Below are 24,884 nucleotides of genomic sequence, written 5' to 3' on the forward strand. Positions count from 1 at the left end.
CTGGTTCTCTTCACTTTCATGAGTCAAAGTTGAGCAATAATGTTTTTTAGCCCCTTTTTGTATAGCTTTATAAGAATGCAGGTTACCTTTATCATAGATCAGATATCCAAAGTGTGGATTAAAGCACGCAGTAAATTCTTAATATGACTTTTGTTGAGTCAAATATAAAAATGCAGATACAAAACAAATTTCCTCTCTGTTTTCTCCCTTTGCAACAGCAGCCTATCCTGCCGCCTATGCGCCAATCAGCCAAGCGTTCCCCCAGCAACCAACCATCATTCCCCAGCAACAGAGGGAAGGTAAGAGCTAGCGAGCGCGCCCACCCAAGATAAAAGGTGATAATTGCCATGTTCCATTCTAATGTAGCTACGCTGCTTTGAATTAGCAGGAAAGAGCTGGCTGGGGAAAATGTGAGAAAAAGGCTCCCCGTTTAAAGAGACGAACATTAGCAGTGAGATGGAAAGTTAGTCTGTCATTATTCAAAAACTGCACTAATTCCAACTCACAGCATCGGACTGCTTAATCAGTCCATTACAATGTGTTTAAGTGGTTATAAATATTCATCACATTAATTAGCTGCATGCATAATCATTTATTGCCATTCCTAACATAGTGCTCACTCTTGTGCCATAGCATTAGATGTAATAAAGCATAGGATATACTGTGATTGTAAATCACTCCATTTGGCAGAATTTGTCAGTCTCAATTATCTTTCTGTATGATTGCCCAAGACAGTCTGGAAAGGCATGAATATTCATCATAAGGACTGCACTTTAGTGTACTTTCAAAACTGCCTGCAGGAGGAATTAGTTTGTTTACATTATTTGAGTGGTGCCAGTGCATGACAAGGATATAAAGCGGAATTGACACAAAAATGTAAATAGAGCAACTACACAGAAAATATATGAATTTAAATGTGATTCCAATCTGTTTTAATGGGGGATAGACGTTTGCCAGTTTGGATCCCTTTGGCAGTTCTCTCATGGCTTAAGTAAGTTCTCTGGCTCAAGTATTTATGACAATTTTTAAATGTTCCACTGCACTTCTTTGCACAATGCCTTCTTAATGTTTTTCCCCATGCACCTAGCAATTTGTATTAATATTTAAACACAGTCTTTAAATGACCCAAAGAACAAAATGCACATGTCCAAAAAATGTGTCACCACTTAGTGTTTGCAACATAAAAAGGGGGGGGGAATAAACTCTTGGGCCCAGCCTGTATAAATAAAAACATAATCTGAAGTGTGAATTTGTGTGTGTCCCGTATCTCTGTGAGCCTGGCCAGCTCTGCAGTCCTCTTATCAGCCTTCTCCTCAGCAGCAGCAGCAGCAGCAGACCTCCTCAGTCTCATCTGGTCATGCTATCATGCTGAGCACTGAGACACGACAGAATAGTAGCCAGTCAGCCAGCGGCGGGCTTACTGTCCCTGAGTCCATCACATTCCAAGGCCCCCCCTATGTGTGCGTGTGTGTGTGTGTGGGGGGGGGTGCGTGGCGAGAGAGGTGGGGGGTATCCATGCTTGGCTTTCTCTAGTCCAGTCCACCCCTTATCCAGATTGGCCCGTACAATATGCGGCAGCTGGGCGAGCAAGTGTGGAAGCGTGGAAAGGGAGAGATTGGAAAGAAAGTCCCAACTGTCACCACACAGGAATTGGGGCAAAAATTTGGCTTATGTCTTAATGCGTGCTGTGGTTTCTCCCTACTCCGGTCTGTCACAGTGGTTTATTTCTTCTAAAACATTGATTCCATGTGGCTCTACGCTCTTGCCTCATAGCATACAATGATTCATATTGATTTGTCATACGTTTTAAGTCACATACCCTCACTGAAACATTTTTCTACATGTATATAGGCTGAGCAATAGAGAATATCACATGTTTCTATGTGACTATATGTACAAATGTATAATTGTCTGTAGCTTTTACACCAGATGCCAACAGAATCCACAATGGCACACTGTTTGCGACTTGTGGTTGTATTATTATTTACAAAATGTGTCACTCTAATCAGCTGATACTGAAAAAAAGAAGATATCGGATATCGGCTCCAAATATCCGATACTGAACCAATACCAGTTTTGGCTCTCAACACCTTAAAAACACAACTTTTACCACCTAAATCTAAGTATGGGAATGTTGTATGTCATTTTAAAGGAGAATTCATTCATTCACACAGAATTTAGAATTTTGATCGCTGCGCAAAATGCCGCACTAGCAATAGCATGCTAAAGCGGGTGGGTCAGAAGGTATGATAGAAATACCAAAAGAAGCCTAATACAATAAAATAACCACTACCGAAGCCAAGTGTTTGTATTTTAGTTTAAGAAATAACTGATCTAACATATTTGTAATGATCACATCACTTTATGTGAGTTGTTTATATTGATGTAAACTAAAGCCTGTCATATACCCAAGGATAATTAGTATAGATTGATAATTGACAATTGATCTGTAACATTGTGACAATAAAATTTGACTTCATTGATCTCAAAATTGTGAAAAGTCAATTCAGTTTTCCACTCAGAGAAAGACACTTTGAAGAAAGTCTCTTGGTATCGATAAATATCAGATATCGGCAGATACACAAACCCCAGTATCGGTGTTGGTAGCAAAAAAGCTGGATCGGTGCATTTCTAGTACAGATGCCCATCCACACTACAGAAATCAAGCGTGGGTTTAAATTACTTGAATTGAGAAAATCAGTCTTGTTTTTCAGCGATTTTCACTCATCTAGACTTTAATCCTGATCGGACCAATAATGCTTTGCTTGTTCGGTGACATTTCAGACTGGTTCTTCTAAGCTATTCTTGCTTGAAATAACAAAGTAAAACTGCCAATGGGACAAGTGCAAATTTCTTACTCCATTGGCAGATGAATCAACCTGAAACAAAGACAAAATGTATGGAATCGAGTCAGAAACAACTCAAGTGAAATAATTTGAGACGTTTACAATTTTGGAGTGCATACAGTTATCCCGGCTTCTTAATGGTGCAGAACATGACCATTATGACTGACTGTAAATACAAGCATAAAAAATACATCCTGGTTTCTTGCTGCTGGATTCTACTTTCCTTGTTCATTCCACTGAAGTGTTAGCCTTTGCGTATTCGCTGACACATTATCCGTGGGCACTGCATGTATACAGAGCATTAAAATGTACTAATTAAGATTTAATGTGAAAGAAGGGATTTGCTCTCAGTTTAAGGCCTTAAAATGCAAATCATGCTTCTATAAATGCCTCTATAATTAAGTGTTTAGGACTACATACCAAATGTACAATATTGAATCAGAGCCATGTCAAAGGATTTAAATAGATTCAAAGATAAAGCAATATTCTACGATGTGTTTCATTTGCAAAATGTTCATGTTATTGCTCAATGTACGCCACACTTTCTGTGTTAAGTGGTAAATAAAATGTGTCACTGACTGTCAGTGCTGTCACTGACATTCTTCCAAACAAAATGTAGGTTTTTCCGCAGAGTTCAAGCATATTGTACAAGCTGTGGTTGGTAAAACGTGTTGACCTAGTTGGATTGTGGTGGCGTTATATTTTATCCCCATATTGTGGAGGTCAGTCTGTGCAGAGTCTGGCCATCCCTATGTTTATGAATGCATATAATCCATTCTGTTGTCTTTCTCTCATCACCAGGGCCAGAAGGTTGCAACCTGTTTATTTATCACCTGCCGCAGGAGTTCGGAGACGCGGAGCTCATGCAAATGTTCCTGCCTTTTGGCAACGTCATTTCTGCCAAAGTCTTTGTGGACCGGGCGACCAATCAGAGCAAGTGTTTTGGTAAGTTTCAAAAATTGACGTTGAAAATGTCATTAATAATTAGGCTGTGTTTTGGCAATCCACTCCAGCCTCTCGCTCCTCTCTTCCAATTAGTTTGCGTTTATCCCCACTGTCTATTCTAATCAAGGCACAATTAACATTTTAAAGGTGGTGTTACATGCCACTGAGCAGAGAGGCGAGAAGGGAGACTCAGCCTCATGGATACACACACGTCTATTCCTACATTCATTATTTGTGAAAATTTAACAAGACACAGACAAAAATGAAGTACAGGTTGGTGGATGTTTCAAAACACGTAAAGGTAATCATAGTTTAAACGGAGAACATTTTAGATGTATTTAAATTGAACAGCACATGCATTATAACTCTCATCATACCACAAGGAATTCATATTTATAATCAAATAGAGATTAGCCTAATCCCATGAAAGTCTATGCATCAGTGATTATGCAACAGTTATATACTGCAATATATCTGGAAGAACGCATCAACAAAACAAGGAAATGAGGGGGAAAAAAGGTCATCTAAATTATGTTTAACCTCTTACCCCCCTGGAGTGCATTTTCTCCAAGTCGGCTTTACCCAAATCTAAAACTTCTTGACTGGAGTTACAGCCTATATAGTGTGACATCTTATTCTAAAGCTAAGCCTACAAAACTGATTGTGACTTTTTATAATGCGTTGTCGCCGTGTTTGTCACATTTTTGTCGTGTTTTTGTCTCTTTTTTGTCTAGTTTTCTTGGGGGTTTTTTTGTCTGGTTTTCACGTTTTTTTTGTCTGGTTTTCACAGGTTTTTTGTGATGTTTTTGTCTTTTTTGTCGCTTTCGTCATTGCTCTTTGACAATTTTTTGTCATGTTTTCGCCACGTTTTTGTCCTTTTTTTATTTTGTTTTTGTTGCTTTTCCAGTACGTTTTTGTTGCTCTTTCTTTTTTGTTTTTTTGTCACTTTATCGTTGGGTTTTCATCCTCGTTTTCGTCACTAGTTTGATGCTTTGTTCAAGAAGCTTTTCGATTTGGGTAATGCCAAACTGGAACATCTTATTCTTGCATCTATACACATGTATGTTCCCGTCTATTAATAATTTTAAAGTACATTAAACCCACAGAAGAAGTAATTCTGCGCTGAAATGCTGCAACGATCTCTAAAACTTCGCAACTCCCTGATCCAATTTCCAGAGTCGCTATTCATTTGACACCCACCAGTATATTTACACATTTGATTTGACTTCACATAAGTGTTTTTCTCGGACACCCCACTCCTCACCACAGAGCCACCAGTTGGATATCACTATCCCACCTCCCCATGTTCTACCTCCCACACCGCAAACCAATCCAGTCCAATGGGGAAGGTGCATGAGGAATCCACGGGCTTAAAGAGCTAATAATAGACTATAGTGTGGGCCTGTGCTGTTGATTTAGTTGGACAGCAGCCCCCGGGAGACGCAGGCAGACTCCCAGCATTGGCTTTCCTTCACTTTCTCCTCAGCAAGGCACATCTATGAGGCTTTTCTTTGCTGTCCATCTCGTGACACTGTCTTTCTTTTGGCCTGTCTGCCTCGCCGGGCCCTTTTCTCAACATATGCCTCTCACTATCACTAACTGTCACTCAACAAAGGAGCCGGACAAAGGGAGCTTGACCTCATCAGTCTCACTGGCATATTTTGCACGGCGAGTAATTAAGATCCTGGCTTGAAATATAGCAAATTATCCACTGATTCTTTTCTAATTTTTTTTTCCCAGACTAATTGTTATGGCAGAATCCCATGCCTCTTTTGTACGGAATTAACGAATGAAGGAAAGTGACTATGTTTCGAGTCTCAAGAGAAATCATTTCATCACCGGCAAAAGTTCTTAAGCTGTCGTCTGTTCTGGGCTGTTTTAGCGATACCGATGTTTCGCTTCTCAAAAATAGCACTGCCTTAATCGTGACAACTATAAACATTTAAGACATACCATTTTTACCTTAAGTAGGCGACATATTTGTTGACACCGACTCCTTTTGAAGATGTACACAGAAATACACTTCCACAGCAATATTTCCCTTAATCCTCAGCATTTAGTCACTCAATGATGACTTTTAAAGTGATCAAAGCTTACCTTGTTAAGTGGAATTAACTGGATTCAACTCATGAGTGCGTTTCAAAAGGTCGTTTGAGAACAGAATTACTCAGAGACTTAAAATAGGGCCGGAATCTCTTCTGTTTTTTGCTGCAGGGTATAAATATGATACTATAAGGAGAAGAAGGGGTTTGCATTCAAGTAAAAATTGTGTTGACACTATCTTCAGTCAAATATGTAATAACCTTGATTTGTTTTGTATGTTATGTTCGGGGTCTCCTGCTTTTTCCCCCCCGAGGGCTACATTTACAAAATAAAAACGGCGAGGAGCGACTCATGCTTTTGAATATACTTGATGAAACAAAGGCGCATCACATCCTGTAGTTTGTACCCAAGAAAATCAATTTAGTTTTGTCTTATACTTAACTATATTAACTCAAATGTTCAATGTGTTCACGATTGAGTTGTTGCACACCGAGAGAGAATGAATTTGCAGATATTGACTGGTGAAGCTCATTAGGCCGGATTTTTGTGGCGAGTATCAAAACTATACATTTCTGAAAACTTTATGAAATAAGCAATCAGAAAAGTAATGTTTCGATTTGCTCTGATATGTAAAAAAAAAAAAAAAGTGTGATAAAAACGTTTATATGGGGAATTAAAAACGTAAATTTACAAAATTTCATGGTCAATGAAACCCTTGTCATATGTTTCATGGAGTTACCGTAGCAATGACCAGAACTCCCCATTTACTCTCATGGAAAAATGACATGGGCAAATAGAAAGAGTTTTTCTCATTGCTTACGCCATAAGGTTTCCAAAAAATATAGTTTTCATACTCTCCACGTTAAATCCCACAACAGTGGAAATCTAAACATAGTGAACCTTACTATATACATGTCTTTCAGTTATGTGACTTTTGTTGTTATGGTGGCCATTTTGAATACTGAAGTAGAATTATGCAGTACTATAACATGTGACAATATCTCTACTCGGGATATAAAAGAAGGACAACTGATTGACAGTGGCATTTTTATGTACTCGTAATCATTGCTCAATCACGACCCCAGAGACACACGTTTATGTGAAGAAACGGGTGAGTCAGTGTTTAAACTGCTCAAGACGTTAGCATGCTAGCGGTTTGCATTTAGCTTCAACACGATAAGCCTCTCCAAGAGAAAGCCCTGAACCACACTCCAAACATCTACCCTTGGATACAGCATGTGACAGAGGTCAGAGCTGAGCTGTTACTGTAGTATTTCCTCAGTGTTCATAGATGTGAGCCACACATGTGTTTATCTTGTTGTATTCAAAATGGCGGCCAGAACTATGCGTGAAGTCATTGGAAACACATGTATATGAAGAATTGTAAAAGCTTTTGTTGGGGAGGGACCTGGAAAGGGCTGGGAGGTCCTGATCTTCTACGGCATAGACACTTTATCACACTCCTGAAAGAACTCTCTGAATGCTTCTTAACCGTATGACCAAGGACATCAACTTTGCCACATGCTTTTTGCAATCATCATCACAAAGAGTCATGGCCGCTGATACAGTGTGCGGCAGTCGTCTCTTTCTAATAATCTTTCTCGTAATGTTCAGGGCATTGAGTGTCAGGAAGAGCAGCCATTTTAGTTTAATGCATATGTATCTGAAAGTACATGGTTTCAGATACACTCCTACTGTACCCTGACACTGGCCGACATCTTTGGCATGTAGAACGTGAGGCATGAAGGTTCATTAAAGGCGCGCGTGTGAGGGGATCGGAGCGCAGGATCACTGGCAGCTGACAGGCCCTTTCCCTGCTCAGTTTGTTTAAAGGGTTTGTAAAAGCAGCAGCCTTATCTCGCCCCGCACTGACAAAAGCGTGCCCTCTCCCCCCAAATTAAATTGGACCCATAGCGGTGTGATCAAATCAGCTGGCAGGTGGAAAATTCGGCCTGTCAATCACGCCGGGGTTCTGATAAGAGCTTGGCGAGGAGTCCCGATGCCGTGGAAGGGCTGAGGGCTAATTCTGCCTCCACAGCGGGGCGATAACTCAGGCAGCAGCAGCACCTTGTGTCCTACTCCAACACCTCGCTCCCAGCAGCTCATCACAACCCGCTGCCCTTTACTTTCCACTCCCTCACGCAGACGCTCGCACACACAGCCACCGACAGGCATGTCAGGTCTGGTAACTAATACAGGCATGCGCTTTGTTCTTGTCAAGTCTCAGATAGCGCGCACCTTTCGATATTCTACTATGTCATTTCATGTTCAAACAATCAATTCTGTGGGAAATAAAAACAGCCGGACAAGGGGAGTGATGCAGATAAAACAACACTGCACAGGCAATAAGTGGAGGCAATTTGAGCACTGGAATGATGAGTGCTGGTCTAGTGAAGCTGGTCCGTCTTTAAATCATGACATCAGCAGGCATGATTAGAAGTTTAAAAGTTATTTTAGGGGTTTAGTTTCAGTATACTGCTAATTGTTGTTGAGATAAATCACTAAATGTATTGCTATTTGTCCTTAATCTTACAGAGATTTACAGAGGGAAAAAAAGTAAAGGTGGCATAAATGACAAAGAACATTGCATGATCTTATAGAGAACATGTGAATTATGTGAACTTATGTGATTCCTTTGTGATGAATAAATTAAACATGTCTCAATCCTTTTCGTGTGTGGACACAACACAGAACCCGAGTAAAATTATAGACACTTTCCTTGTAAATGCCTTCCCCCCCATTTTATCTTTAATACTTTTTGTTCTACCTGGGTTTCTAAAAGCTCCTGTCGATTTTTTACACTTACATATCAGTGTTATTAGGCACCGGTGCTCGGTGTAATCTTTTCTAATTCAGAGATTTCCAATTAATCTGTTCAAAAGACAAAACAAAAGCCTATTGTCATGTCATTGTCAGGCGTTAAAAAGGGGTCTTCCTGTTCGCTCCTTTCATCACGTTCCTCTATTCACTGTGCCTTTCTCGATTTCTGTTATCTTTTTGTGAAAACTTCAATCCCAGACCTTTCTTCTTTTCTCATGGGCTCTCCTCTGCGTTGTGTTTCAGGTTTTGTGAGTTTTGATAATCCGTCCAGCGCTCAAGCGGCGATCCAGGCCATGAATGGTTTTCAGATAGGCATGAAGAGGCTGAAGGTACAGCTCAAGCGGCCAAAGGATGCCAACCGACCTTACTGACTCGCCTGCTGTCCATACCCAGGTACCGTAGCAAAACACACAACAGCGCCATGTGTTCGGACCATTTTTCCTCCTAAATAAGTTTATGTATATAATGTACATGTAAATGTTAATTTCCCCCCAAAAAATAAACAATATGCTCTTTAAAAATGCATATAACCATATTTCACCTTATCTCCTTAGCATTAGTCTACAAGTTAATGTTAATGTATTTATATTGTGTGCAAGTTTTTAAAGAATTGTAAACTTGTCAAAATTGACAGAGCAGGAGTGTTGGTGAGATACTGTCTGCTTATATTTCTGTGCCTATTTTTGGTCGTGCTGTTTTGTATGTGTCAGGGCACCAGCAACTCCAGGCATCAATTTTTGTTAAATGAGCCTCTTCAGATTTTTGTCAGGTCGCCCTGCTCCACAAAATTGTTTTTGTTTCCTTTGCAGTCTAAAATCTAATTTGTACCGGATGCAGGTTGCTCCTGTGCAAATTAATGACATCATCAATACCTAGCTGTGCATAAATAGCTGTCTGCTGGGTATAGCTCAGAGAATCAATACAAGCTGTTAAACCAGCAGTTCACAAATGCACAGGCCAATCAGTTCAGCCTGAAAATAGTACAGCTGTAGACTTTGCTGCTTAGCAACATGCAAAAGTCAGTTAAACATTTATTTAAGAGAAAGCGGCGCTCATCAACACAATGCATATTTATGATACACCGAAGCTTTATCTCCACAACGTGGGCTGCGTTTTATTACAGAAGCAGAAGAAAAGTAAAATTGACTCGAAGATCTGGCATTGAGATATGTAAAAGTCATATCTAAAAAAAGATTATTTAAACTTTTAATATCATGGATGAACTTATGATGACTGCAGATGGCACACAGAGAAAAGTCTAGATTATGTTCCTCCATAAATAAAAGCCTTAAAATGCCACTTGTTTGCTTGTTTTTGGAGTCAGAGATTTCAAAGGCAGAAAATAGCGCACAATACAAATGAGGGGTGTTTATTTTGTACATTGTGATCTCATCTGAGGTGTCTACGAATAATCTCTTTCACACAAGCAGGCTTACTTACGGAGGGAGTGGAGGACAGACTTTCATTTTGACTTCGACTGTACATGAAACAGTTTTACTTTTAATCGTGTGTGTAGGGAAGTGTGTTGGTGTGAGAGTGTGTGTGTGTCTATCCATGTGTCACATGTCCCTTTGTCCTCACTCCTAATCTTTGTCATACTCTGCTACTGCAATACAAACCAAAAGCTGGGGGCAGGCATTATAAAGAAGAGAAAGAAAGTTTTGGGGAGCGAGGCGAGAGCCAGTGAATACAGCTTTTTAATTCAAACTTCTGCATTATTATGATGAAATAACCTGATGAAACGTGAATGATGAGCTTTTGTGTTCATAGGTAGAAGTGAGCAAACCTTAATGCACTGATAACTTCAGAGCCTTTCTTTCTGTAATGCTTTGCTACTTCACTTTGAAGTTGAATTAAAAACACCATCAGACAGCATTTTCTTCACTGGTCTCTGGAGCCATCCTATTCTGAAATTGCGCTCTGTGTCTTAAAGATAAACTTAATTCAAGAAAAAAATCACTGTATGACCACCTTCACAGCAAACAATGCTCGGCAATTCCAATTACTGTAGGCAGGGCGAGTTCCTAAAGTACGTCTCTCTGCTGTAAGGGTTATTCTGTGAATATAAAACATCAATTCAACTTTTTAACCTGCAAATATTCCACCGCTGGAGAGGCACTTCCTTGCCCGTTTACATCCCTTGTTATTTCACTTTGATTGTCTCTTTCTTCCCAACCAGCTTGAGAGTATTGATAACTATGATAATCGTTAATTTGCCAGACGAGACAAGTGAGAGGGTGAATGTGGTTTTAAAAATGTGACTTTAGAAGAAGAAAATCCCACTGTTTGTTTCCTTCTTTTGCACCCCAACATCGTGGCACCTGACATGGCCCATCACAGTGTGAGGTGGCCTGCCTGCATTAGCCACACCCCCTCCTGTCTGGGGCCGAGTTCCCACAGCTGTAAGTGAACCCATGGTGTCATTTTCTTTTGGATGACGTCATGTGGTGGGACTGTGACTGCGTTGCATGACGTGGCGTTGGTATCTCTCCAAATCTATCTCTGTAGACTCTTTATATATTGATTGTAAATAGTGTATTCTGTATATTGGCAGTTTGTGGAGTGCAGTTTATTGACGCCTCTCTTGGCTGGTATTGTTGTTCTTATAATGTAAATGATGTGATGACTCGTTGGTGGACTATAACTGGAAGTGGCCTTAATCCTTTGTGCTTGTGTGTGCCCTTGTGATGTTTTACTTTCTCCTGTGGATTCATGTGTATGGATGTACTGCATTTCTATTTCTATATTCCTTCACATTCATCAACAATGTCTTTTCAGCTGCCTATGATTTTTAAACTTTGCAAAAGGCTCTTTTCTGCCCTGATCGACAGCTTTTTAGTTGAAAGATGGCCAGAACAACCTTATGTTTGTATAGCCAATTAATTCTCCACAGCGGGTTCCAAGAGCACAAGCAAATGTTGACACTCCACTTCTCTGTGGATTTCATCTGCACAGGGAGTACTTCTGCAAGATTGTTTTATTTGCCTAACATGAGAATCACTTCTCATTTATTTATTTATGAAGGAGCAAACCAATTACACCAGGAGAGCTGGATGCAGCACTCCAGAGCCACATCGCCAAAAGCCACTTTGTACACATGCATTTGCAAATACAGAAAAAAATACACACGTCATTATTTGCTTTTGATTGGTGAACTTTTGATAGCATTAAGCCTACAGATAAATGTGTTGTTGTTTTTATTGTTTTCCAATTGTCTGCACAAAGCAGAATAAGGTCCCTTTTTGCAAAAGCAGGTTTATATCTTTCTCTCTTGGCCATAGTTTTTGTTCCTAAGCTGGTTTGCCTTGTTTGCTCCACTGCACTGCAGTCGACACCCTCTCCTGTTGTGTATGCAATGAACTCTGCTGTTTCCATCCAGGCGTGCGGCAAGTGATGAAGTCTTTCTATCAATACACTGCCTCTTAACAGTCAGGTGTCTTTTATACAGCCATCTAAAAGATGCTGACGTAATGTGGAGACAAACAGCTCATACCAAAATGCAAGAGATCATGTTGGACTGTTAGTCACTTGTGGCTTTGGAGAGGGCATGTGCCTTTGGGTTTGTGGTTTATATTGCTAACGACTATTGTTGCTTTAACACATACAGTAGAAGAAGCTCGAAGCCTTTCCCTCAGCAAACAGCGACATATGAAATAATAACAAACTCATTTACATTATAGGTATGGCAAAGAGCAACTGGGTACCCATGGTCCCACCCTTTCATGTTGTTTCCCGGGGAGTCTTTTTCTTCAGGGCGGTACATCCACATCATTGCTCACCATATTAGGGCATAATAATCTGTAAACTAGATTCTCTGTCAGTGTGGACACATTAAATGCTGAGGCACAATTTCAAAGCAGGATTTGAAAGAGTGTTTTCTGTTGTACCAATTAAAGTCGATGTTTCCATTCACACTGGGCTACTATTGTCGTGCCTTAGTCATTACACCACGGTCTGTCCAACACTAATGTGTCTCCGAGAAATGTTTTAAATGAGGTTTGATAACTCAGAAAGTCAATTTCTTTTTTCACATGGCTCCAACAGGAATCTTCCACCCCACTCCTTGCCCACCTATTTCTGTTGACTGACACCCTCATGGTTTTTTCCTCCTTCCTTTCCTGTCTTTTTCTCATGCTGTTGGCTGTGCCTGTCAGTCTGTGTGATAACCAGGATCCAGCAACCCTGTGCATGTTTGCCACCGCCACTGCTCTAAATCCACTATTTCTGTCTCTCTTCTCTCTCTGTCACAGGATGAAGGGCCACAACACCTTATTTCCACAAGTGCAGTAAAAGTACAAAGACTTCTTGCTCTGCTACATATCATGAAGGAAGGGTGGTCCCTTGATCCTGCTGGAGAAACCTGCGGAAAGATTGGGTGACTGAAAGAAGGATCCCAGAGTTTTTTCTTATTCTTCTTTATGTTTTTTTTCTTCGCAAATGCCTCTTTTTCCCTGTTTTGCTTTGGCGTCTGTGGAAGAAGATTTTTTGCAGAGACCAACTTTTTGCTGCTGTTTTTTAGACATGACGGGGAAAAACCTTTATAGACTCATTATGCTCAAAGCATGCATACCAACACAGGATATAGAGAAACACACAGAAAACAAACCAAACATATACACAAAGAAGATATAAAATGAAGAAAAAAAAAAAAAACTTTGTACATGTATAAATACGTGCAGATGCCAACTCAAGTACTGAAGCGAAACACGACACACTAACACACACACCAGCCTGCTGCCATTTTGGTTTTTGTGCCTACACAGGTGTTGTGCTCTGTGACAGGGCAAGCTCTGGATTAAATGAAGAAAAACAAGACGACAGAGGAGACGAGGAGGAGAATCCAGGATAATTTACATGCATCATTCCTTAGGAAATAGGGACCAAAGGACTAAATGCTTTTTAAAAGAATATAAATATATAAATATATAAATATATATATTTAAAAAAAACTCATACCTTGTAGCTGCAAGTATTACAATTTACTCGTAGTAAAAAAAATCATTAAATCAATATCCAGTGGCCTACTGTAAGTATGAATAAAAGAAAATGGAAATAGTGTTTAAAAAAGACATGGCGTCGTAGTATAGGGGCTGATTTTGCTCTGGCTTAGCACCAGGATGTAGAATAGTCAAATAGATTAGAAAAATAATGTATATTTGCAAAACCCATGCTGTTGTTTGAGAGAAAAAAAAAAATACTTGAAGTTGCTTTGAGTGGGGGGCAAACGGAGGAGATATACAGTTGAAGGAAGCGTTCACCTGCCCCTGTACACAGTGTGTTTTCTTTCTTCTTGGACATTAATGGTATTAGCCACTGGATATCTTCGCCCATCATGATGTATACGTCACTACGGTCATCGGCTCGAGAATGGACTGTTTTGAAAAATCTCCCAAAAAAAAAAAAAACAACAGAAGGACAATAAGACAAACAAAAACGACTGGACTTCTGGAGAGTCTGTGCTGGACAGGGGTGCAGACATGGAAGGCTTCCCCCCCCCCCTCCCCACTAGCCTTTTGTGTTCAAGCGACAATCCACTGTAATGACCAAGCGAAACAGACACCGAAAAGTCTTTGCTTTTTGTTTGCTCTGTTCGGCTCTTTTCCATGACCTTTTGTAAGTCAACATTTGAGTGCGAAACCTAAAAAAGCCACAGATTGACAGAGGGGGCCCAAGAGGAGGGGAGTTGGAGGAAGAAGCTACTAAAACTGCCAGCAGAAAGTACCGGTGCTTTTCACTATAAACATGCATGCTGTTAGAGAAAAGGAGGAAAAAAAACTTACAAAAAAAGAAACTACAAGACTAAACAACACGATGCCAAGGATATGTTTGTCCACTAGTTGCTGCAATAGAGTGTGTTCCTGTCAATTCAGCGATTTGTCTTTCCAGAAAATACGCATTTACAGTCACGTTTGACTGAATTCCGAGTAATATTCAAACACGTTCATTGAGCTCGCGTCTGACTTTGTTGCCGAGCAGGACGGACTGACCCACAGTCGTCTTGATTTACTGTCCAAGACTCTTCATTCTGACCGTTAGAACTAAGACCAATCAATACAGGCTTCAAACGAGTGTATAGGGAGAGACAAAGCTGTTTCTGTCAATCTTTACACTCGTGTGTCCTCCACCAGCTCGCGTCTGAACACTAGCCCCGGACGGCAGAAGTAAGACAAAAAGAGGCGGGCAGGGCAAAGAAGGTCAAGCCACAACTCTGTGATCCCTAAAATAAAGCTTACAGTATATACAGAACATGCTCAAACACCAGTATCCTGAAATTGACCTCTTGCATATAAACTTAAATAGCGATTACTGCAGAAGCGTTTAAAATAGACATTGACATTCTCAGAGCTTACTTCCCCCTCTTTCTGTCTTCCTTCATGTCTATTCCAAACCGAGAACACGTGCCAGCAGATTCAGCCGACTTCAGTGCACTGCCATTTGTTGTCATTTAAATAAGCAGAAGGTTTGATTCTCACTCTCGTTTTTCCCCCGCGCTGTGAGCCGTCCATGCCTTTCCGCTTTCTAAAGTCACGGCCCAGCTGCTTAGCAAACTCTCTTTTTTTTTCCCTTTTTCCCCCCTTCTCCAAACCCGCACATCGCTACCCTCCAATTATCTCCTGCACCGTATTAGACATGCTATTTCACCTTTCTCCCTAATCACACCGTAATCACCAGCCTCTATACATTAGCAGCAACCAAGTGAAAAATCGCCGGGATAATCATTTGGACCAAATGACGGGAGAGAGGATGGTCCCCTGCATGCACGTGGATGACAGAAGGAAGATTAGAGAGAATTATGTTTGTGCCTACTCCCTGGCAAGGCTGACCTGGCAATGATAGCACTGCCAAATTTACCCAAAAGGAGGACGCGGAATAGGGCTTTCCACAATTAGTACGGAAAGTGGTTCACAAACAAAACACTAGAAGTGGTTATGAGGCTTCTTTGGCCTTTTTTTTTTTCTTCTTGTAATTGGCTTGGTTCTGGTTTTGGTCCAGTTTAGTCCAAGAGTTGTTGCAGTGTTTTGAGTTCAGTTCCAGTCTGGCCTATAAATTAGGTAAGGTCATGCTTCGGTGGAGACACTGCAGGCCAAACACAATGTTTTTTTCATTTTCAGATTGGGGACAATTTGCTCCCTTAACATATAAACTTTTTATTTAATGTGTCAACAAAAAATTCCCGGCTGTATCCATTACTGCATATAGTTAATTTGGCCATTCTTAAAGCAGTACTAAGTAACTCATGCCCCTGGAGACCATAAGCTCCACTGCAGGTGTCGTAGCTTGTTGTGTTTTTTTACTCATTAATTGTCCGTGAGAGTAAATACTACACTGACAGAAAAGACAAAGAGAGAGGGATGTTGTACATCCAATTACACAAATGAGATTTTTTTTTTTCACTCAAACTTGGCTGTAAAAATACTGTTTAAGTGGTGCTAGCCCACAGTTAGCTTTGCCTGTTAGCGGTTAGCTTCTTCTTCGTGATTCCATTAGTGTGTATTGGGGCCTCCGACTCGTAGACAGCGGAGTTGCAATTGTGGTTTTCTGAACAGAGAGACCAGGGGGAGATGAAAAAGCCCCCAATCATCCCATTAATACTTGTATTACCCCCAGAGGGACTACAAAAATGATTTATTAAGGTAAACAAGTTACTTAGTACTGCTTTAAAAGTGCATTATGCAACTTATAATGAAAAATACAAGGTGATGTTGTGCGTATTTGACCTTTTAGTGACCAAGCGGCTGTATGAGAGCTCAGCATCTTTACTTTCGATCACGGTGGTCTCTACGATGCTCCAGGATCAATTGTGTTGTAGGTTTTCTTGTAAGATGGTCCGTCCACAGTGAAAACCTTATTGATCCCGGAGTGTCCGAGAGGCCACTGTGATGGAAAGTAAAGGAGCCATGCTAATATTCATACAGCTGCTGGGTCACTACAAGGTCAAATACGCACAAATATCAACTTTTTTTCCCCCACATAAAAAGTTGCATAATGCAGCTTTAAACTGTATAAAACGGCTCGTTCCCAAATGAAAACATTAAATGCAAGAAAACGGCTTCACCTGCAGTGTCTCGCCTTAAGATAAACCTTTTTCCAATTGTAGCCAGGTAAAATGGTAATTGGAGCCACATGTATCTATCACCGGGGACATGAATTTGCCAAAGGAAAAAGTAGGACAACAATGTTTCTTTTGTCAAATATAAAGTGGGTCAAAACAAAGAATTCAAATCCTCAAAATGTATCCACGTTACGCTCCGCTACTTAATCCCGTCCAGCCAATCTACACCAAGACTGCGACACACTTTGTCCGCTTGTCCTCAAAAGCATTGCTCTATACACTCGCTCTTTTGTTACCTGTAACCCCAGCAGCAACACTTGCAAAGCACGTCATTGTCGCTTCGAATTTGTGAAGCACAGCGGTACTTCAAATTTCAAATCATTTCCATCAAAATAAGGGAGGCAGTGCGGGGATGGTTTATGGTTCATCTCCGCTTGCTTGTATACTCTTTCATGTGCTTGCAAAGATTTAATAAGCAAGGAATTATGGGAAGAGACAAAACAAATTGGCTTTACACTATTCTGGATAGATAGATAAATATTCTGCTATTGTGCATTTGAGACAAACAAGGTAAGGTGGAATTTATTGCGTACCTATTTTAGCGGTGCATTCTTTCGCGATGCATTTTTTTTTGTTGCCAGATGCCGTGCTAATTCCCACTACCGATGGCGGGTTGTGTCCCCAGCGAGCCAAAGCCCAGCCTTGCCTAGTATCCTGCTGTCCGCTTGGCTAACAGTGCAGCATTATGTAGCATTTTCGCTATTCCAGGGCTAATGCTGGCAACGTGAAATCAGCAGTTTAATTAGGTGCTTTTTTAACAACCTTGGGGAGTATCAAAAGAAAGTTGTAGGATCTGTTTCCATTTTATTGTATTTTTGTTGTTGTTGTTCTCCGAATTTATAGGTGTATCACATCCACGGCTCAAAGTTTGGTGTCGTAAAAGGGAAAGTGGTCGAATATTATGCACAATACTGCTCCACTGCGCAATTAGTGGACCGTAACACATTGCAGATTGATAAATTTAGCAACCAAGAAATGACGTGTTTGCAATGAAGGAAATGGATCCGAGTACATTTGCTGAATAGAAGTTGTTATACTATGTAGCACATAACGCAATGATGACGTAATAGTCTGTACAGTGCAAGCTCAGATCGGAAGGGGAGTTACACTTACCAAATAAGCAGATTTGGTGCAGCATTTTTATTACATTGCTTGTGAAAGGGTCATTTGCAGGTGAAGTTATAAAAAAAAAAAAAGAATTGCAGTATTCAATATGACAGCACCTGTATGACTATATACATTCTCCGCATTTAATAATGTTCACAAGCAGTTTCCCTAGAGTGGACTTGTTGGGATTCACAAAGTGAACCAAAAAATTATATTACTTTCAACGTATTAGTGAAAAATGCCTTTGGGGCCTGGTTTTAGGGTATTTAATATCAAAATACATCTTTTCCGGACACAGACCTGCTTATTGATATTGTTCATAAGCATGTCTGTCAAAAAAAAAAAATTGTAAAACAACGTATCAACAGTCCCGTAACCCACTGAAAATGGCCGCCCTTTTTTGGCCCCAGCCCACCAGTTAAGAACCATCGCCACAAAACGTCCTTATTTTCTCATTTCTAATCCCACTCTTAGGTGCTCACCCAAAAATAGCAGCGATTGTCAAGGAAAGGAAGCGAAATGTAATTGACTGAAAGTAGAGAGAGATAATTAAAAAAAAAAAAAAAAAAACTGTTGGACAAGAGGAGCGAAATTAATGCCTCTCGTTAAATGGCTGCTTTGGGAGAGAGAGCTTTTCCATCATCTCACTTGCTGTGGATTTTGGGTGCATCGGGTTGTAGGAAACTGTGGGGGGGTTGGGGGGAGGGGGAGGGGGAGGGGGGGGGGGGGGGGTGCACCGAGTGGCAGGGGTGCTGTGTGCTAAAACTGAAACTCCACAAAATCGCTCCCTATACTCAGGGCATCAGGCGCCATGATGTCATGATTAGTGGAGAGGTTCAGAGCCTTGCCTTACCCCGTTGGTCGTGAGGGGAGGTCGAGCCGGATCGCAACGGTCTGTGTGGGCTGAAGAGCGTGCGCAAGCAGCAGGGAGCGAGCAGAAGGGCTGACTTAACCTATAGCGTTTTTTGGATTATCGACCATCACCGTTCAAAAATCAAGTGAAAGTATACATCCAAGCAACAATGCACAGTCAATTGCTTTCGGTGTGCTCCAAACATGCCTGAGTAATGAAGACAAAGACTTTTTTTCTATGACCTTGTGTAAATAGCATATGAAATACAGACGATGACGGTTGTACAGCAGTTTGTGTGGAGAAGCTGAACTCTGTGGGACAATGATGTCACTAACAAAAAAAAAGAAAAAGAAAAAAAAACACGTATCCACAGCAGCGCAGGGATCTGGGAGAGTCCTTTTAAGCCCTCATAGTCTGGGCTCTGAACATGCATCCTACAAGCATTAACTGGAGGCTTACGGGGCATTTGTGGCAGATTGGTCTGAGGCTGAGCTGAGGCCCTGCAGAGAGCTGTCATGTGCACGGACATGTTTTGATTTCCTGACAGAAAGAAGATGACGTCTGAAGTAATTGGCTTAGTGTAAATGGGCCTGATGGACAGCGGAGTTCATCCACACTTACTACTTGAAGTTGTGTCCAAAAGTAACATTAGAGGTGTACGTCTAGCCTTCGCAAAATAGAAAGGAGTTTGTTTTACCTAATGAATTTTTCAAGCTGCAAGAGAATTGTTTATTCTGTACATACGCCTTTATAGAAGACAATGCATACAAGTATTTACTCATGCCGAGGTTATAAGAACCATAGACCTCCACGAGAGACCCACGCGCTTGACCTTATCTGCAACAGCTCTGACCACACAACTGCGTCGACTTGTACATACGATAGCTTATTTTTCAATTCTGTTTAACATTCTTTATAGCTCATACAATAGACAGGTTTGAATAATAAAAAAAAATACGTAATATATTTCATTCAAGAAAAGGAAGCTATGAGACAAATTTATCCAAAAAAAAATGTTTTATTTCTTGTATAGCACTGATGTTCAAAAATGGCATTTTATACCCATGTTTACCATTTGTTAAATGCTTTAATTTCTTCTTTGATTAATCATCAGCTGAAGCTGGGATGAACACAGAGTAAGCACTTCCTGAGTGCCCTTGTACTGAAATGGGTTTAATTGTTTTTGATGTGTAAGTTATTTTTCAACTGCACAATCTATGTATCAGAAACTGCATGCATCATTTTAATGAAAAGATATATTAACTTTCCTTTCCTAACTCAAGTCATCAGTGTACAATCTGCATTGTAAATGGGGACTGACAGTACAAGTCACACGGATTCTGAAAACAAAAAGAGAAGAAGAATCCATTGCACAACAGAGTTCAGCACTACAGAGAATCTCATTTGATGCCTTTGGATGTTAAAAGGAAAAGCATGGATTGATTGTGAGTAATTTGCTGTCACATCCCACTGTTTCAGACACACGAAAACTGTCATGTTTGTTTTCTTTAGGTAACAGCTTTGTTAGAATAATCACTGATGTGTTTCTGTTTACGGTCAACTTTTCATGATCTGTGTGTTGTGATGTACAGCACTGTGGAAACATGCTGTCGGAGAAGTACAATGTGCCACAATGCTTTGCTGCCGTCAGATTTGTGTTAGGAGGGAATTCTGCCTTAACCCCAGCCTGTTCTCTGACAGTACTACCTGTGAACAGTGGTCACACACACTGTAATGTGGGATGCCAAAAACTCTCTGAACGATCTGTTGTAAAGAATCAGTTTGCCTCAAGTCCATTCGACACTAAGGATATGGTCATCGACTTCCATTGTCATTGGTTACAAGGACCAAAATGTAAACAAACTCAGATGACTGAGCACTTTGCTCTAATCAAGTGTTTGAATAGAGCCTTTAATTTATATTTAATCATGAGACGTTTTGCACCATCTATCTTTGTATGCTAAATTATACATTCCCAGCTTCACTGTCTTAATTTCATTCCAGTCATTTATTGACATAATGAATAATTTAACATAAATATAGATTAGTTAAATAAATTCAATTTATTTTTGCTTACATTTGTTGATTAAATTATCTCTTCTTTTGTTTGAAACAGAGACGTAATTTGAATTAATGTTGGCTCGGTCTGTTTCCCTGTTTCGGAGTGATAACTCCCATAGTGCTTCTGAACTCTGTAGTTCTAGTTCATTATATTCTGCTTAGACTAAAATAAAGCACAGTCCTGTAGAAAACGCTTGGTCCTGTCCTATTTTTAACATCATTTTTCCTGTGTCATCATGCAGGAGAGAGAGGTCTGTACAACTTTTTGGCTTAACATAAAAATGTAAATATTGCACCATTATGCTATTGCACAGCACGTTTATTTCACTGAATAAAAAAGTGTCACCTTAGTGTTCATATTAACACTTTCTTTTACATCTATTCTAATTCCAAACAACTTTAACACTGCTGTTTACACTTAAAAGCAAAGCCTCGTTGTGGAAAAGATGTCCATAAACAGGGCTTGGGTTATAAAAAGAACAAATTTAGGACATGTCATTGTATTAATTGAGCTAACAGCGCCAACCATATCTGCATACCAAATTAAATGAGAAGGTTAGTTGAAAATCATTTAAAAAGGGCGAATAATGCATAATAAATGGAAGGGAAATTGCAAGAGGGAGGGAACTAAATTGCAAATTGATTAAAAGGAAATGGATATTCCAGCGGTGTCTTGTGGACGTGTAACAGAGGAAACAAAATCAGGTGACATGAGCGCAGCTTTTCATCATGTGTGCGTTAAAGCAGGCCCACAGAACTGGATTTTCTTTCTGCATAAGACTTGCATAGGCTTATCTGGAGCTCTTTTTGTAACCTCAAACATCCCCTATCATTAACATCTTAATCACTTTGTCCTGTTATTACGACCCTGCTTTAGCCAATCTTTCTGTGATTCATGGGTGAGAGGACTTAACAAACCAGGGCTAATATCTAAAACTGCTGATGTAATTTATGGCCGTACAGTTCACTGTAACTCAACTAACAGGAAGATCACTCTTTAAAGCAGAACTAAGTAACTCATGCCCCTAGAGGCCATAAGTGCCACTACATGTGTTGTAGCTTGTTGCGGTTTTTTACTCATTAATTGTCCATGAGAGTAAACACTACACTGACAGAAAAGACAAAGGGAGACAGGAATATTGTACATCCAATTACACTATGAAGATATTTTTTTTCACTCAAACGTGGGTGTAAATACTGTTTAAGTGGCGCTAGCCCGCAGTTAGCTTTGCCTGTTAGCCAGCTAGCTTCTTCTTCGTGATCACATTATTATTGTATTACCCCCAGAGGGACTACGAAAAGGATTTATTAAGGTAAAGAATTACTTATTTCTTCTTTAAGCCACAAGATCCATAAGCACGGGCTGCAGGAATAAGGAAAGGAAATTACTTTATTTGTATAGTGCTTTTCACAGACACAGCCACAGTGCACTTTGCATGGGACAATTTTACATTCACGCCATAATTAGCAGTGGTAAGCTAAGTAGCCACAGTTGCTCTGGGGTAGACTGATGGAAGTGATGCAGCCAATCTGCGCCATCGGCCCCTCCGAACTCCACAAGAGAATGGGGAAAGCGAAGGAAAACTTTGACTGCACTTTTGCTAGATGGCATTATTACTATTTTCAGTTTATATTTTGATAAAAGTAAACCAGAAGTAACTCAAAATAGTGTGAGTCAGCTAGATTTTTGAAACAGTAATATGCAATACAAACATATTACATTTCTAAAACTGTAACTACTAATATAGAAAATATTACAATTTCAAAGTAACTTGCCCAACACAGGTGTTTGGTGTGTGTGTGTGAAAAGCACTTTATAAATACAGTTTGATTTTGAGCAAAGCAGTTACATTCTGCTGCTTTAACCCTTTCACCAATTGAGACAGCTGAATGATTTTCTACTGTCCGTCACAACAGAAGGTAACGTTAACTCCCTCTGACAGTAATTGCTCCCAGAATACTTCGCTATGACACACCAGAGGCAAACAATGACAACAACAAAAAACACAAGAAAAATCCCTTGGTACCGGACATCATTTCTTGTTTATTGGACCTTTCCGTGCAGTGGTGTTGATGCGGAAATAGATTTACGGTTGCTAAATTTGCAGATGATAAAAAGACAAAGACCAGCCAGGTGCTGCACTAACTCGCGGCTATTCACATGTTGACTCCCGTTGGCCAAATCCCCCGGGGAGTCTTTTTCATTGTGCGCCAGACACTCCATGATTCCACATGACAAACTGGATTGTTCCTGGAGTGAGTCCTGCAGAATTATTTTGGTCCTTTCGATTGCATCTTCTACCCCTGAGATTTTCCCCCGACCGGCTGCTTTTGAGCCATAAGCCTCGACAGCCACCGTTGTCGATACTCAATCTGTTCTGTAACCCCTAAAGCTGATGAAATGTGCTAACAGGGGTTTGTTTGTTTGTCTGCAGGAGGGGGGCCGTGGGAAAGAAAATGGAACAACAAGACTCTTTTGACAGTTCCATTCTTTCCAATGTTTTGGAGTGAGGGATAATCGTGAAGTATGGATTAGATAGGGGGAAAGTTATTACATTTTGTTGTCTTTACCCTTGTTTGAGTTGTTAAAAAAGGTCAGATTGCTCCAAACATGGCGCTTTACGGTACTTGGGTTTATCCACAGTTGTGACCCCTGTTCTCCCAGTGCGGCGAGAGAAAAATCGTTTTTGCTCAACCTCGTATCCCGCAAATCTTAAGCGCAAATCCAACAACCATTTTCTTGGAGTGTATTTACTTTATTGGTGTTGTTTGAGTGGTGTGTTAAAGAGTTCAAGTGGAAGCTTCCAGCAGAGCGATGGGAAAATGGATTGGAAAGATTAGTTTAAAGTCTGTGCTAGTTCAATCCATTCACAGAAATGTATAGTTTTCATTCTACCAGTCTTCTGCATCAATGTGTGTCAAGGAAGTCGTGAGTATAAAAAAAAATCTGCCTGAAAGATGGAACATTTTGTTTCCATTTCGAAATGACTAGAGAATGAATGAGAAAGCGTACACAGCGACGCCATGTATGATAAGTATTGTAAGAATAAAGTTGGGGGGATATCTTTATCGCAAACTTTTTGTCGTATAGTTAAAGGGATATTTCAGTATTTTTGACATAGGGCCTCATTTCCTAGTTATCCAGAGTGTGGTTGATTTCTGGTGATCGTATATAACTAGTTGTAATTCATGCAGTCCTTATATTTGAAGAGTTAAGTGGTGCTAGGCTAGTGCTAGGCTAGCGCATGTCTATGGTAACTAGTAGCCTGCATTAAAAACAGTCTGACCCAACCACAGTGCACCTGAGGCAAATCACTTATAAGACCAGACTACCGATATAAATGTCTTTGTTGACTGAATAATGTATGAAATATAACCATTTTGCATTTAAACAAACTTATATTTGAACAGCATCAGCTTCCTGGTTGTAAGCTACGCAGCGGCGGAGTGATCTGCTATGTTACTTGATCTACAGTAGTTTGTTTACCTGCGGCCGGCATTACTACGCGTGAAATTCACAAAGACGCTTTCTACACATTAGATATGGCAACGTTTGGAGGACTACCCGATGATTTTGAAGAGGTTTTTAATGCAGGCTACTAGTTACCATAGACATGCACTAGCATAGCACTAGCCTAGCACCACTAAACTCTTCAAATGTAAGGACTGCATGAATTAAAAAAAACATCTCCAGAATTCAACAACACTCTGGAAGACAAGAAAAGGGCACTATGTCAAAAATCCTGAAATATCCCTTTAATGTTCATGTAACTATTGTGCAGAGATGTATTGATTGTCAACAATGTGTGCACTTTGAAGTAGATCATGCTTAGATGGCGAAATCAACCTTATTACATTCTGGACATTTCACGCAGTACTTACACCCTAAAGCTCCAATTTTTCACGGGCTAATTCCTTAGGTCTGAACAAACCCAATTGTCTCATGTCATCGGCCCGCCGCATACTAATAAGTCGGAAGGGGGAAATTGGGCAACGCACCATTACTTTGTGTCACATTTAACTAAAAAGAATGTCATGTCCACAGGTAATCACGCGTAATGGCTTTTCAACTTCTTCCCCATGCTCTACACAAATA

The 24,884-nt window shown here is 40.3% G+C and overlaps 1 protein-coding gene across 7 annotated transcripts in view; it reads left to right on the forward strand.

The window, feature by feature from the left end:
* celf6 (CUGBP Elav-like family member 6) overlaps positions 1-15,995 on the forward strand; it is a 153,587-nt gene extending 137,592 nt beyond the window's left edge. For 6 of the 7 annotated variants that reach the window (XM_079555345.1, XM_079555346.1, XM_079555349.1 and 3 more), the window contains 4 exons: positions 219-299; positions 3,648-3,791; positions 8,898-9,047; positions 12,905-15,995. In XM_079555345.1, coding sequence (XP_079411471.1) covers positions 219-299; positions 3,648-3,791; positions 8,898-9,025 — 353 coding nt within the window. In that variant the 3' untranslated portion in view covers positions 9,026-9,047; positions 12,905-15,995. The remainder of the gene's footprint in view (positions 1-218; positions 300-3,647; positions 3,792-8,897; positions 9,048-12,904) is intronic. The other variant, XM_079555347.1, reaches the window with a different exon arrangement.
* Positions 15,996-24,884: the final 8,889 nt, after the last annotated feature.

Source organism: Gobius niger, assembly GCF_951799975.1.
Source record: "Gobius niger genome assembly, chromosome: 4".
NCBI classification, from domain to species: Eukaryota; Metazoa; Chordata; class Actinopteri; order Gobiiformes; family Gobiidae; genus Gobius; species Gobius niger.